This window comes from Populus alba, chromosome 17, assembly GCF_005239225.2.
Source record: "Populus alba chromosome 17, ASM523922v2, whole genome shotgun sequence".
NCBI lineage: Eukaryota > Viridiplantae > Streptophyta > Magnoliopsida > Malpighiales > Salicaceae > Populus > Populus alba.
The window spans coordinates 7772426-7785403 of record NC_133300.1 but is presented as its reverse complement, the minus strand read 5'-3'; the positions used below and the strand labels follow the sequence as shown (position 1 = coordinate 7785403).

The window sequence follows — 12978 nt, the reverse complement described above, 5'->3', positions numbered from 1 at the left end:
TGATAAGTTCTTTCCAACTCGGAAAAAATGATGTAGGAGGTTTTTTCCTAAAGTGCAATTTTATATTAATAGATATAAATTTTGATATGGTAGTTGGATTTGGCTGAAAGTTTTCTCGGATATTATAAAGGCTCTATTTTCTATAGAATTAAAATTTTGTAGCCATATGATATAAGGAGGGCTTTCAAATAAGACTCAAAAGTTATTATTCGAGATTTGCAAAAAATTTCTAGTTGATTTAGGACTCTTTTTATTTATTTACTTTAAAACTCTTATTATTTTTCTAGCTTTATTAAGATGTTTTTCCTAAAATAAATTATAAATTAGAGTTTCTATCTAAAATTTTTGAAAATTTTATGTTCTCTTTCTTACCATTTTTTCTTTTTATGTTGTTTTCTACCACATCAAGATCTCATGAATAGACGTAGAAGTAACGTGTCTTCCACCACCTCTTGGTGAAGATAATATGAAAAACTTTTTTTTCACCATGTAAGAATGTGTTTGGAGAACATGTTTAGCCATGTATTTTCAAAATTTTAAATTTATTTTTGTTTAAATTATTTTATTATTTTTTTTGTTGTTTTAATGTACTAATGTTAAAAATATTTTTTTATAAAAAAAACATTATTTAGATGCTTTTCCGAGCAAAAATTACTTTAAAAATAAATCGTTACCACAATATCAAATACACACTAAATATTTTTTGTTAAATTCTTTTATCCATACTTTAATTTATGGAATGATATTTAAGGAAAAAAAAAAGATATGTAAATGATATCCATGTTTATGAGATGTTTAAGAATATAATATAAGATATTTTTTAAAATAGTTTTTGTTTAAAAATATATTAAAATAATTTTTTAAAAATAATTTTTATTTTTAATATCAATATATCAAAACTATTAAAAAATAATAATTTAATAATTTGTTTTTTTGAGGTAAAAACACTTAATAGAATCCTCTAATTTAATTTGGGGCCCGCTGTCTGGGTTCGTTCTTTCTCGCTCTTAGATTACAGATATTCTCTACGCTGTCAAAATAACTAGAAAGCAATCGCAAGTACAAATTCTAGTAAGAGATTATTCCTTTGGTATCATCGAGGTCAAATAATGACAAGAAAGCCATTTTTCCATTTTATCACGGGAAGTGGGAACTAAGCAGTATTTGTTTTTTTTTTTTTTTCAATCTAGTTTTTAAAATGTTTTTAAAGTTTTTTTTTATTTAAAAAATATTAAATTAATATTTTTTAATGATTTTAATATAATAATATTAAAAATTAAAAAAATTATATATTTTCAACTCAAAAAGTAAGGTTGTCCATATTATTTTCAATTAAGATAAATAAGTAATAATTATAAAAATAAATGAATTTTCATTGTTTAATATATAATTATCAATATTCAATTGGGAAATTCAGTTATAACAAACCCTAATACACTTTGATTGGTAATATTAACTAAGATTTATTTTCTGTTTGTTTTTTAATTTTAAAAATATTTTTAAAAAAATTTGAATTTTTTTTATTTTCTTACTTTAAATTAATATTTTTTAGATGGTTTTAGATATTTTATGTGCTGATTTTAAAAAATAATTTTTTAAAATAAAAAAAAATATTATTTTAAAATATTTTAAAATAAAATATATTTTAAAAAATAATCATAATTATATTTTTAATTAAAAAGGATAGTTAAGATCTGAACTGATTTGTGGGAATGTGGTTGTGAAAAAAAAAAAAAAATTGCACAAACTCATATGAGCTAGAACTAGTTAATCTGCGGCTGCAATAAATGGTAAGAAATAAATCATTAAGAAGGCCAAAGCAAGGGTAGTGCTAAGAAATGTCCATAAAGTAGCAGCTAAGGGGTGTGTTATTGTGAGATGGAAACGACAATTAGCATTTATAATCATATTCAAATGTATTAGAAAATAAAAATACCCCTTCAGTGTTCATGGAGGTTCAAACCTTGAGACGTAAAGGGCCCTTGGAAATGATCGAAGAAATTGAAACACCATTTACAGGAGCGAGCGGAAAGCCACAAATATGAAGGAAACCTGCCGAGGGAGGGAGCGAAGGCGGTAAGCTCGCATTGGGAAGCGGACAACCTTGGAAAAGATGACTTCCCAACCATCCATCATCCTCTCACACAGGTGTTAGCATCACTGCAACCATTCTTTGTACACATGTCCTCCTCCCTTTGTCTTTGGGCCCCACTCCACACAATCCTCCCTCTCCCTCCTCCACTCTCTCTTCCATTTTTCACTCGCACAGTCACGCATACATACAGTCCTCCCCTCGCTATAAGTCTCCCTCCTCTCGAAATCCACAAAATTTAAACCAGCCAGGAAAAAGAAACTGTATGATCCTTCTTTCTTGAACCAAGAAAGAAACCCTTTTTGTTTCTTGGTGTGTGTTCAGCTTTCTGTACGTGAATTTGATATTGAAACCCTTTGCTCTCTAGCTGTCTAATGAATACTAGCGATATCACTGAACCAAGGTGAAAAAAGAACAGAAAAGAAAACCTTTTTGTTATCATTGCCAAGAAATCATATTTTGGGACTCTGCACTTGCTAAAATTGTAACCAGAAGCAAAGGAAAGAAGAGGAGCGGTGCTCTTTGTGTGAAACAATGGCAGGAAATGAGTGGATAAATGGATACTTAGAGGCGATATTGGACAGTGGAGGTGGGGCAGGTGCAATTGAAGAACACAAGCCAGCACCAAGCATGAATTTAAGAGAAACAGGGGATTTTAATCCAACAAAGTATTTTGTTGAAGAGGTTGTTACAGGAGTTGATGAGACTGATTTACATAGAACATGGATAAAAGTTGTTGCCACTCGCAACACCAGGGAACGGAGCTCCAGGCTCGAAAACATGTGCTGGCGTATTTGGCACCTCACTCGCAAGAAGAAGCAGGTCACTCTCTTATATATGTGTACATGTGTTTTGTGTAGAGTGGAATTAGGTCACTGTCAAGAAGTCCTGGTTCTTGAAGAGACCCTATTGGCTCAGTTTTGCATGTGTTTTTGTTTATACATGACTCTGTGTGCACAGTACTTTTTCACGATCTTGTAATGACATAATTCTGTCTGGTGAATTTGGTAACTTCTTGCAAATAAGAGAAAAGATAACAGAGAGACAAAACAGAAAGCAATCGTCTTGTGATTTTAAATGATTTTTTGTTTTTGTTTTTTTATTGATTGTTTCATCATGCTTCTCTTCTTCTTCTTCTTCTTCTTCTTCTTCTTTTATTTGTTGTTGTATAAACTATATGTATTACAGTTAGTAGAAATTTGTTTAATCATCATTTGAAGCCTAATTTTGTTCTGTTTTCATAAATGGGGCAGAATTCATAAAAGATAAAGTTGTACCTTAGAACGATGTACATAATTAACGTTCTCAATTATGGGAGAATTGGATTAATAATGTGTGTCTATGCATGTCCTAGCGTGTTCTTGAATGCTGGACCATGTTATGACTCTGTTTTTGTTAAACGCACAGTCGTATTTTGGTTCCTCAGCTTCATGTTATATGGTTCCCTTTTTAAATCAACCTAACATGACCATATCCTACCATGTAATCGACCTAATTCCCTGTGGGGCGAATTTTGTCTTTCCTCCTATGTGCATGGGATCCTGTGGTCCTGTTCTGGCCCTTGAGCTCGGATGCCATGCTATTGAATTGAGTCTGAGATTGATGTCATTTGTGTTTTAATATGACAAAAATGTCATGCTTATGATGTGAATAGTTGGAGTGGGAGGAACTTCAGAGGGTGGCAACTCGAAGATGGGAACTGGAACTAGGACGCCGGGATGCAACTGAAGACATGTCTGAGGACTTGTCAGAAGGAGAGAAAGGAGATGGTTTGGGGGAGCTGGTACAAAGTGAGACGCCAAGGAAAAGGTTTCAGAGAAACCTTTCCAACCTGGAAGTGTGGTCGGATGATAAAAAGGAAAAGAAACTCTATATTGTCCTTGTCAGGTATGGTGCTTTCTGGAACATTAGTCATGTCAGAGTCTATGAATTTAAGATAAATACAGCACACGAATTCTATTTCTATGTTGTCATTCAACTCTTCAAAGAGTAGAAGCTTGTCTGTTACAGTGAATTGAAAGATAATTCTAGGAATGATAACTTCTGATGTCACTAGAAATCAGTACCCAGACTGAATCTGTTCTTTCTACTTAATGGTCTTCCAAGACACGAGAGATGGAGGAATGGGAATTCCTTACAAGGGTTCGCTTGCTTCTTTTTTTTTAGTTTTTCATTAAAAAAATTTTACATGCAGAGTTGCTTGCTATTTCTCTGTTCATGATTTCTTAAGTCTACCTCCATTCATGCTGAAAGACCAAATAGACTCTATTTCTGCATTTCTTTGACTGGCCAATGTAATTCATTGTTGTTTCATCTTTATGAACAGTTTGCATGGTTTGGTCCGAGGAGACAACATGGAGCTTGGTCGAGATTCTGACACTGGCGGGCAGGTAAGTGCTGTATTTTGATTCAAATGAAATATAATCCTAGAGTTTCTAGCCATACCATTGTAACTTACACTTTTATAAAAAATATCACAGGTCAAATATGTTGTGGAACTTGCTCGAGCACTTGCTAGGATGCCTGGGGTGTACAGGGTAGATCTTTTTACTCGCCAGATCTCCTCTGCTGAAGTTGATTGGAGTTATGGGGAGCCAACAGAGATGCTAACAGCAGGTCCTGAAGATGATGGTGGCAATGAGGTGGGAGAGAGCAGTGGAGCATATATTGTCAGAATTCCCTTTGGTCCACGCGATAAGTATATCCGAAAAGAACTACTTTGGCCTTATATTCAAGAATTTGTAGATGGAGCTCTTAGTCACATTCTTAATATGTCAAAAGCTTTGGGTGAACAAATTGGAGGTGGCCAGCCTGTGTGGCCATATGTTATCCATGGCCATTATGCTGATGCGGGTGATAGTGCTGCTCTTCTATCAGGAGCTTTGAATGTTCCTATGGTTCTAACAGGACACTCACTCGGGCGAAACAAGTTGGAACAGCTTCTTAAGCAGGGACGGCAATCAAAGGAGGATATCAATTCAACATATAAAATAATGAGGAGGATAGAAGGAGAAGAGCTTTCACTTGATGCTGCTGAACTTGTAATCACAAGTACTAGACAAGAGACTGATGAGCAATGGGGACTTTATGATGGGTTTGATGTCAAGCTTGAAAGAGTCTTGCGTGCTCGTGCTAGACGTGGGGTCAATTGCCATGGCCGTTACATGCCAAGGATGGTGGTAAGGAAGTGTTTCTAGTATTTTTTTTTTTTTTCAGTTTTCTTTTTGACATTTTATAACTAAATGCTAAGCATATGCATTTTCACTTGTCTATGAGTTAAGAGAAAATCGAAATAGAGGAAGCAAGATTGAAATTGTACAAAATTGTACTCCGATATCTTTTCCTGCTTCTCTGTATAAAACACACTTCATTTCAATTCACGGTAACAGACATAAGCACTGCTCTTACAGCTTAAGCAATGTCAATATTATGTAGTTCCCTACTGTATTTAGCTTAGCTTTCAATTATCCTATTCCCAAAAGTAAACAAATATAGCCTAAATTCACAACAAATGATTCTTTTGTGCATCCCAAGAAAATGCTGATGCAAAATCTCGTTTCAGGTTATTCCTCCTGGCATGGACTTCAGCAGTGTTGTGGTTCAAGAAGAAGCTCCCGAGGTTGATGGTGAACTTGCAACACTCATTAGCAGTGTTGATGGTTCTTCCCCAAAAGCAATTCCAGCAATATGGTCTGAAGTGAGTGACACCTTAGTCTTTTCCTTGTTTCATACGATTATGGATATAGCTATCGTTGCCTCATGGCTAACATCCTTTGGCAGGTCATGCGGTTCCTTACAAACCCCCATAAGCCGATGATTTTGGCCTTATCAAGGCCTGATCCAAAGAAGAATATTACAACTCTTTTGAAAGCCTTTGGAGAGTGCCGTCCATTAAGAGAGCTTGCCAATCTTGTCAGAACTTTATATGTTAAATTACTTTTAGATACTAAATTTGTCTGTTCCATGACCCTATAACTCTTGAGAACTATTATGCCCTCTTGCAGACACTGATTATGGGAAACAGAGATGATATAGATGAGATGACTGGTGGAAATGCAAGTGTGCTGACGACAGTGTTGAAGATGATTGACAAGTATGATCTTTATGGGCTGGTGGCCTATCCAAAGCATCACAAGCAAGCTGATGTTCCAGAAATATATCGGCTTGCTGCAAAAACAAAGGTTTGTTGACAATATTTCAAAGAGTACATCTGTGTGGTTCTTACATGATTATTGGCTAAGCAATCGCATACATGGCAGGGCGTTTTCATAAATCCAGCATTGGTAGAGCCTTTTGGGCTTACCTTGATCGAGGTTGGCTCTAATTTCTAGTTTCTTTCATCACTTACCTTTCTTTCATCGAAGAAATGTAATTGATCGACTCTTGTTTGAAATGATGCAGGCAGCAGCTCATGGGCTTCCAATGGTGGCTACTAAAAATGGTGGACCAGTTGACATCCATAGGGTAAAATATGGCCTCCATTTCATTATCATATAATAAAAATTTCTCTTCTATTCCATATCGTAGGAGCTAGAGTTATTGGACAAAAAAAATATAAAATTGACAAGCAGCCATTAGTTGGGAATTCTGTATGGATATTTAAACTTCTTTTCCTCTTCACCTGTTTCCTCAGCTGTTAAGCAGATGCAAATCATGCTATAGTAACATGATTATAGACAATGTGTTTTTGTTTCTTACTTCATGTTTTGGTTGGTAGGCACTGAACAATGGTCTGCTCGTTGACCCTCATGATCAGCAAGCTATTGCTGATGCATTGCTTAAGTTGGTGTCAGAAAAGAACCTGTGGTCTGACTGCAGAAATAATGGGTGGAAGAATATACATCTATTCTCATGGCCTGAACACTGCCGGACTTACTTGACCAGGGTAGCAGCCTGCCGGATGAGGCACCCACAATGGCAAACTGATACACCAGAGGATGAGGTAGCTGCAGAAGAGTCGTCTCTCAATGATTCACTCATGGATGTGCAGGATATGTCCCTTAGACTGTCCATTGATGGAGACAAACCTTCACTGAATGGATCTCTCAACTATTCAGCTGCAGCTGCTGGGGACCCTACAGTGTCAGATCAAGTACAACGAGTCCTAAACAAGATAAAGAAACCAGAGCCCAGGCCAGTAGTTTCTGGAAGTGGAAAGCCTGAGGCTGTTGTAAGCAAGCACCCAATGCTGAGGCGGCGACGCAGATTGATTGTTATAGCTCTAGACTGCTATGATAGCAATGGGTTTCCTGAAAAGAAAATGATTAAGATTGTGCAAGATATAATTAAAGCTGTCAGGTCGGACTCCCTATTTGCGAAAGTGGCAGGGCTTGCTCTATCAACAGCTATGTCATTAACAGAAACAACAGAGTTCTTGACATCATCAAAGATTCAAGTAAATGACTTTGACGCATTGATTTGTAGCAGCGGGGGTGAATTATATTACCCTGGTACTTATACTGAAGAAGATGGGAAGCTTGCTCGAGATCCAGATTATGCAGCCCATATAGACTATCGTTGGGGCTGTGATGGCCTAACAAAAACCATCTGGAAGCTGATGAATACAACTGAAGGTGGGAAACAAACTGATGAGTCTTCCAGCCCCATCGAGGAAGATAAAAAATCGAGCAATGCTCATTGCATTGCATACCTTGTAAAGGATCGAAGTAAGGTGATTAAGATATTTAATGCAACTGTTGAAGGTTTAAGAAGCAGTTTCTTATATGTTATTCTTTCTATATGTTGGTGTATTTTCACACTGGTTCGCTTTTGCAGGTCAAGAGGGTGGATGATTTGAGGCAGAAGCTTAGGATGCGGGGTCTCCGTTGCCATCTAATGTATTGCAGGAACTCAACGAGATTGCAAATTATTCCTCTCCTTGCATCTCGTGCACAAGCACTCAGGTACTATCATGTAATAAAACCTCAGGAACGCATTAATAGCCATTCTGTGTACTTCCAGTATGATACCATTTTGGTGCACAATCGATACCTCTTCAGCTCCACGGGCTGAATGGCAGAACTGTCTCAATATATGCATTAACTAATTGACCCTTGTAGCACCTGGACATGTTTTTATTTTTATAAAGAACATTAATTTCTGCAACTCTGTGTGATTATTAGGTACCTTTTCGTTCGTTGGAGATTGAATGTTGCAGATATGTTTGTGATTCTTGGTGAAAATGGAGATACCGATTACGAGGAAATGATATCTGGCGCTCATAAGACAGTAATATTGAAAGACTTGGTGACAAAGGGTTCTGACGACTTGCTAAGAACCACAGACCTACGAGATGACATTGTTCCTAAGGACAGCCCCCTGATTGCTTATCTGAGTGGAAACGCAACAGCTAGCGATATTGCTGATGTTCTGAAGCAAGTTTCAAAATCTTCTGGTGGAATGTGAGATGGTGCTGTTTGTATATTGGAGAAAAAATTATCATTTTATTCCTTTTACCCTTTTTTTCTTAAGATTGAAACTCCCATCTCCTGGAGCATTTTTCTAGTTTTGGTTCTCAACACAAGAATGCAGGTAGATAACGACTCCTGCTGTTGCAAAATGCTCTCTTGTTAAGTAGATAATTTGGTCTACACAGTCTACAGAGCTGCCCAACAGGATATTATATTCTTGACAGGAATTCCAGATGCATGGTTATGTACTGCTAAATTCTCTTCATTTTCCAGACACAATCTACGGCAATGCCGGAGAAAATTTTACTTTTTATTTTTTGTTGTTGTTATGTAGATTAATAAATGCTCTGGATGGAGTAAAGATTAGCTGGTTGATGTTAAATAAGCAAATGTTCCTTGTTCTTCAATTAAATTTATCAGGTCGTCGTCGTCATCTTCTTCTCCTAAATATTCCTGGTCACTCCATGCAGGAGTTCAGGTTTTTTTCAAGTGTCTTTTGAGCTATTTTGGGAATTTTGATCCAAAAACACCATGAAACCAAGATTTTAAATTGCAAACATTGTTTACAACAAATATAAAGAAAAAATCAATAAAATCAATTAATGAAAAGAGATTAAAAAAACATTAATTAAAAAGCCTAAGCCTAGTTTTTTTCTAGGAAAAAATTGTCTTGGGAGTGGAGGATGCATTGTCTATCATTTTTAGAGCATTTTATAGATCGGTTATTTTTTTATTTTTAACCAGATTTTTTAATATTACATTTTGCAACCTAAAATATAAGGACGTGTAACACTTTATATTCTTAGTAGTTGACGCAAAAAAAAATCAATAAAAAAAATCTATTTAATTATAAGACTGATATTATATTTGAAATAATGACTTAATAGCTTTTAAACTTAAAAATAACAAAAATGCCACCAAAGAATCTTTCTCTCCTATCATTCATCATCGTGAATCATCTGCACTGCCTCTCCCCCTTTCTTCTATCTTCCACACTATTGTAAGATACATGTTGTCATCTTCGTCTTCCAATATCCGGCCACTAGAAACATATGGTTCAATCTCCTCACAAAACCAAAGCCACCCACCAACCTAGATTGGATGGATTTTGAACATTTCAAATTGAGTTGTTTAGATAACAATATACATTAACTATGACTAAAACGTATCATCTTTTCTCTGTACTAGAATCGTTGTGCACTTTCTCACACTATATTATGAATTGAAGCAGTGTATTTTTTTATAATTTTTATTTTGATCCTTGAATTTTTATTTTGCACGATTTGGGGACTGAAGTGAAAAGCTTGGGTAACATGGAGGCGGGTTGAAAGTTTTGTTAAAACATTCATTTTAATCCTCAATATTTTTTAGATATTAGATGATCAATCCCTTGAATTTAAAGATAATATATTTTGGTACCTAACTTTATTTTCCTTTTTTTCTTCGTCTTTTTGTGTTGAGAGGAGAGGGAGGGAGTCGTCAGATTCCAGCTTAGAGATAGAAAGTTGTTGTTAGGGAAAATTCCGGCCACCAAAACAGTTTATTTTTTATCAAAAGATTCCATATGATGAGAAGAATTACAATTAAGTGTTTGTTTACCTTAAAAACACCTAAAACAACATATCTAAGCTCATGAAGAATTTTTGTTTCGGGTGGATTTCGGGTTTTGAGATGGTTTATTAGCTTTTTAGTGACCATGAATTGGTTTACAATGTCTATAGGGTATTTTCTAGGTATTTTGGGTTAAAAATGGGTTAAAAATGAGATTTTGATTAAAAAAACAACGATCCTATTTTTTCAGCTACCACAATGGTTAGACTTTGGGTTTTGCAGGCGGCGTGTTTTTTTTTTTTTTTGAAATATTTGGGGTGAACATTAACTTTTTAAAAGAAATAAAGGCTCACGTGCGGGCCATTGCTTTATTAGGTTAGACATTACGCCTGACTTACCAAACCCAATAGAGCCTGGCTTTATCCTTTTTTTATTTCTAGTTTTTTAAAAAATAATGTATTATTTGTATATATTTTTTCAAATAAATTTTGGGTTTATATTTTAATTAGATTGTGATTATTTTTAAATGATATTAAGTGCATTTAATTTTTAGAAAGATATTTATGATTCATCTATGATTTTTTTTTTAATTTTATATAGATTAAATTTGTTTTGTTTTTAAATATTGATTTTTTATAAGATTTTTCATATGTGCAGCGTTGCATTATTTTTTAAAATTGTTGTTCAATAAATTTTATGTGTATTGGTTTTTATTACAAATTTTTTGTGTTTTTCTATTATAAATTTATTTTGATAGAAGAATTCATTAAATATAACCACGTAAGTTACCTATATTGCGATGTTGGATATTTTTATCTTTATTTTTTACTTTGTTTTCTCAATTTTATTTTTGTTTATTGTTGATGATTTTTTTTTTCATTGCTTTAACAATGGTTATTGGGTTGTTTAATTAGATGCATGCATAAGTTTTTCAATTTACATCTAAGAGTTCTTTTTAATGTAAAAAAACACATTGAAGAATTTTGTATATATTTTTTATTATTATTATGTTTTTATATTTAAGATTTGATGCTTATTCTTATTATTTATATTTTTTCCTTGAATCTTTTATGAAAGTTTCATTGTTTTTAATTTTACCCTTCAATCCAAGTTTATAGAGTTTTTTTTTTTTTTTTTTTGTCTTTGCTCTTTTGATTTTTGTCCTTTTATTGATGTTTTTTATTCTTTTCAATTTCACTCTCAAATTTAAAATTTGTTGTTGCCTTTTGATTTATTTTTTATTGTAATTTTAACACTTATTATTTTTATTGTAATTTTTTTTGAGGTTTTTTTTTGTTGTTTTTTTTTTTTTTGTGATTTTAAACCTTATGAGTTTTTTTATATATAATACTTTCAGTCTTATAACTTGGGTCATGGTTTAAAAAGTTAATAATAATTGACTTTTTTGTCTTATTTTTTTATATATTCATACATTTTTTTTTATTTTTCTTTTTCTTTCTATGAAATTATCATATTCTGATTTAATTTTTATTTTGTTAATAAATAAGATCATTGAGATGTTTTTTGGAAAATTATGAAGATATATTTCCATAATATTGGCAAACATTTATCTTTTGCATTGAATTGTTATTTCTTTTTCGCTTTGTTTGCTGTCAAAATTTTATTTTCTAATGATATTATTAAATTAACAGAGTTCATTAAATTTACTTGAGTTAATTACTTGGATATTATATATTTTTTTATTTTTTAAAAAAAAATTTTACTTTTCTGATATTTTTTTATATCAAAACAAAGATTGACTTAGAGCATGTGTCATCTCACTAGTTTACAATATGAAAAAAGGTAGGGAATATTGTATTATGCCACGAAGATGGGGCTTCCACTAAGATGGGGCTTTAGGCGTTGATACGAGGAAACAATAGATGGATCTAACACCAAGGGCAGAGCCTTTTACAAGGCTTGGGTTGGCTGTAGCCCAAGTAACAAATAATGTTTTGCCCAATAAAAAAGGGTTGCACACCGTTAAACAGTTGAACCTTTATGATTTGTAAGACTTTATAAACACAAAAATATACAGAGGAGAGGAGGAGTACATACAAAAGTAAGGACAAAGTAATATATTTGCAACCCGTGGAAAATAATTGTTTTTGTACATAATTAATTGTAAAATACATTTTGTTTTATTAGGGGTGTTTGTATTTGTAATAATGGTGGTTTTTCAAAGTACTTTTTACTTGGAAATATATCAAAATAATATTTTTTATTTTTAAAAATCAATTTTGATATTAGTACATTAAAATAATCTGAAAACACTAAAAAAATTAATTTGAAGCAAAATAAAATTTTAATTTTTTTCAAAAATATTTTTGAACCCAAAAATAAACTAACTATATATCACTAAAGAGTATTGAAACATGAAGAGTTTGGGTTAAAAAAAAAATTACGATCAATTGTGTTTTGAAGGGCATATATACCTATATTAATTAATCATCCCAGGTTATTTTTCTCAAAATTAACAACCATTATCAATCGTATTAATGCTTCTCTCAAAAGTCATACCGAGTTACATTATACTCGGGCTATAGAAATTGCACATATGGTAGCTACTGGAGAATGTGAGATTGGTAGAAAGGCTAATCAAATCAGTAATTTATATCGAAGTGAAACTACTCGCTGGAGCTCTTAGTTTGATTCTTTTTGCAGCTTAATAGATATGTATGGTGCAATTATTACTGTGCTTGAAAGTATGGTTCAAAAAGGATCTTCTAACTCTATACGTGGAGAAATTGGTGGTTGTTTGATTGTGATGAAATCTTTTGAATTTATATTCATCTTATATTTTATGCATAAAGTAATGGGGATTACTTATTTACTTTGTCGAGTTTTGCAGCAAAAATCTCTTGACATCTTAAATGCAATGGATCTTATATCAAGTACCAAAGCATTGCTTCAAACTTTGAGAGA

General features: G+C 33.2%; 1 protein-coding gene across 1 annotated transcript; it reads left to right on the top strand.

Annotated features, from left to right (window-relative positions):
- Positions 1-1841: 1841 nt before the first annotated feature.
- Positions 1842-8935, top strand: LOC118048694 (probable sucrose-phosphate synthase 3). The gene is made up of 12 exons (XM_035058483.2): positions 1842-2914; positions 3747-3979; positions 4419-4482; positions 4573-5271; positions 5655-5789; positions 5873-6004; positions 6097-6273; positions 6352-6405; positions 6494-6556; positions 6810-7763; positions 7868-7995; positions 8215-8935. The coding sequence occupies exons 1-12, from the start codon at positions 2627-2629 to the stop codon at positions 8495-8497; spliced, it is 3210 nt and encodes a 1069-aa protein (XP_034914374.1). The 5' UTR covers positions 1842-2626; the 3' UTR covers positions 8498-8935.
- The last annotated feature ends 4043 nt before the right edge of the window (positions 8936-12978 follow it).

Bases quoted from the DNA above. Each gene is read 5' to 3' on its own strand.
- LOC118048694 (XM_035058483.2), top strand. From the start codon at position 2,627: ATGGCAGGAAATGAGTGGATAAATGGATACTTAGAGGCGATATTGGAC. The intron at 6,406-6,493 runs GTTGGCTCTAAT...GAAATGATGCAG, and splicing joins TTGGGCTTACCTTGATCGAG to GCAGCAGCTCATGGGCTTCC. The intron at 7,996-8,214 runs GTACTATCATGT...TGTGATTATTAG, and splicing joins TCTCGTGCACAAGCACTCAG to GTACCTTTTCGTTCGTTGGA.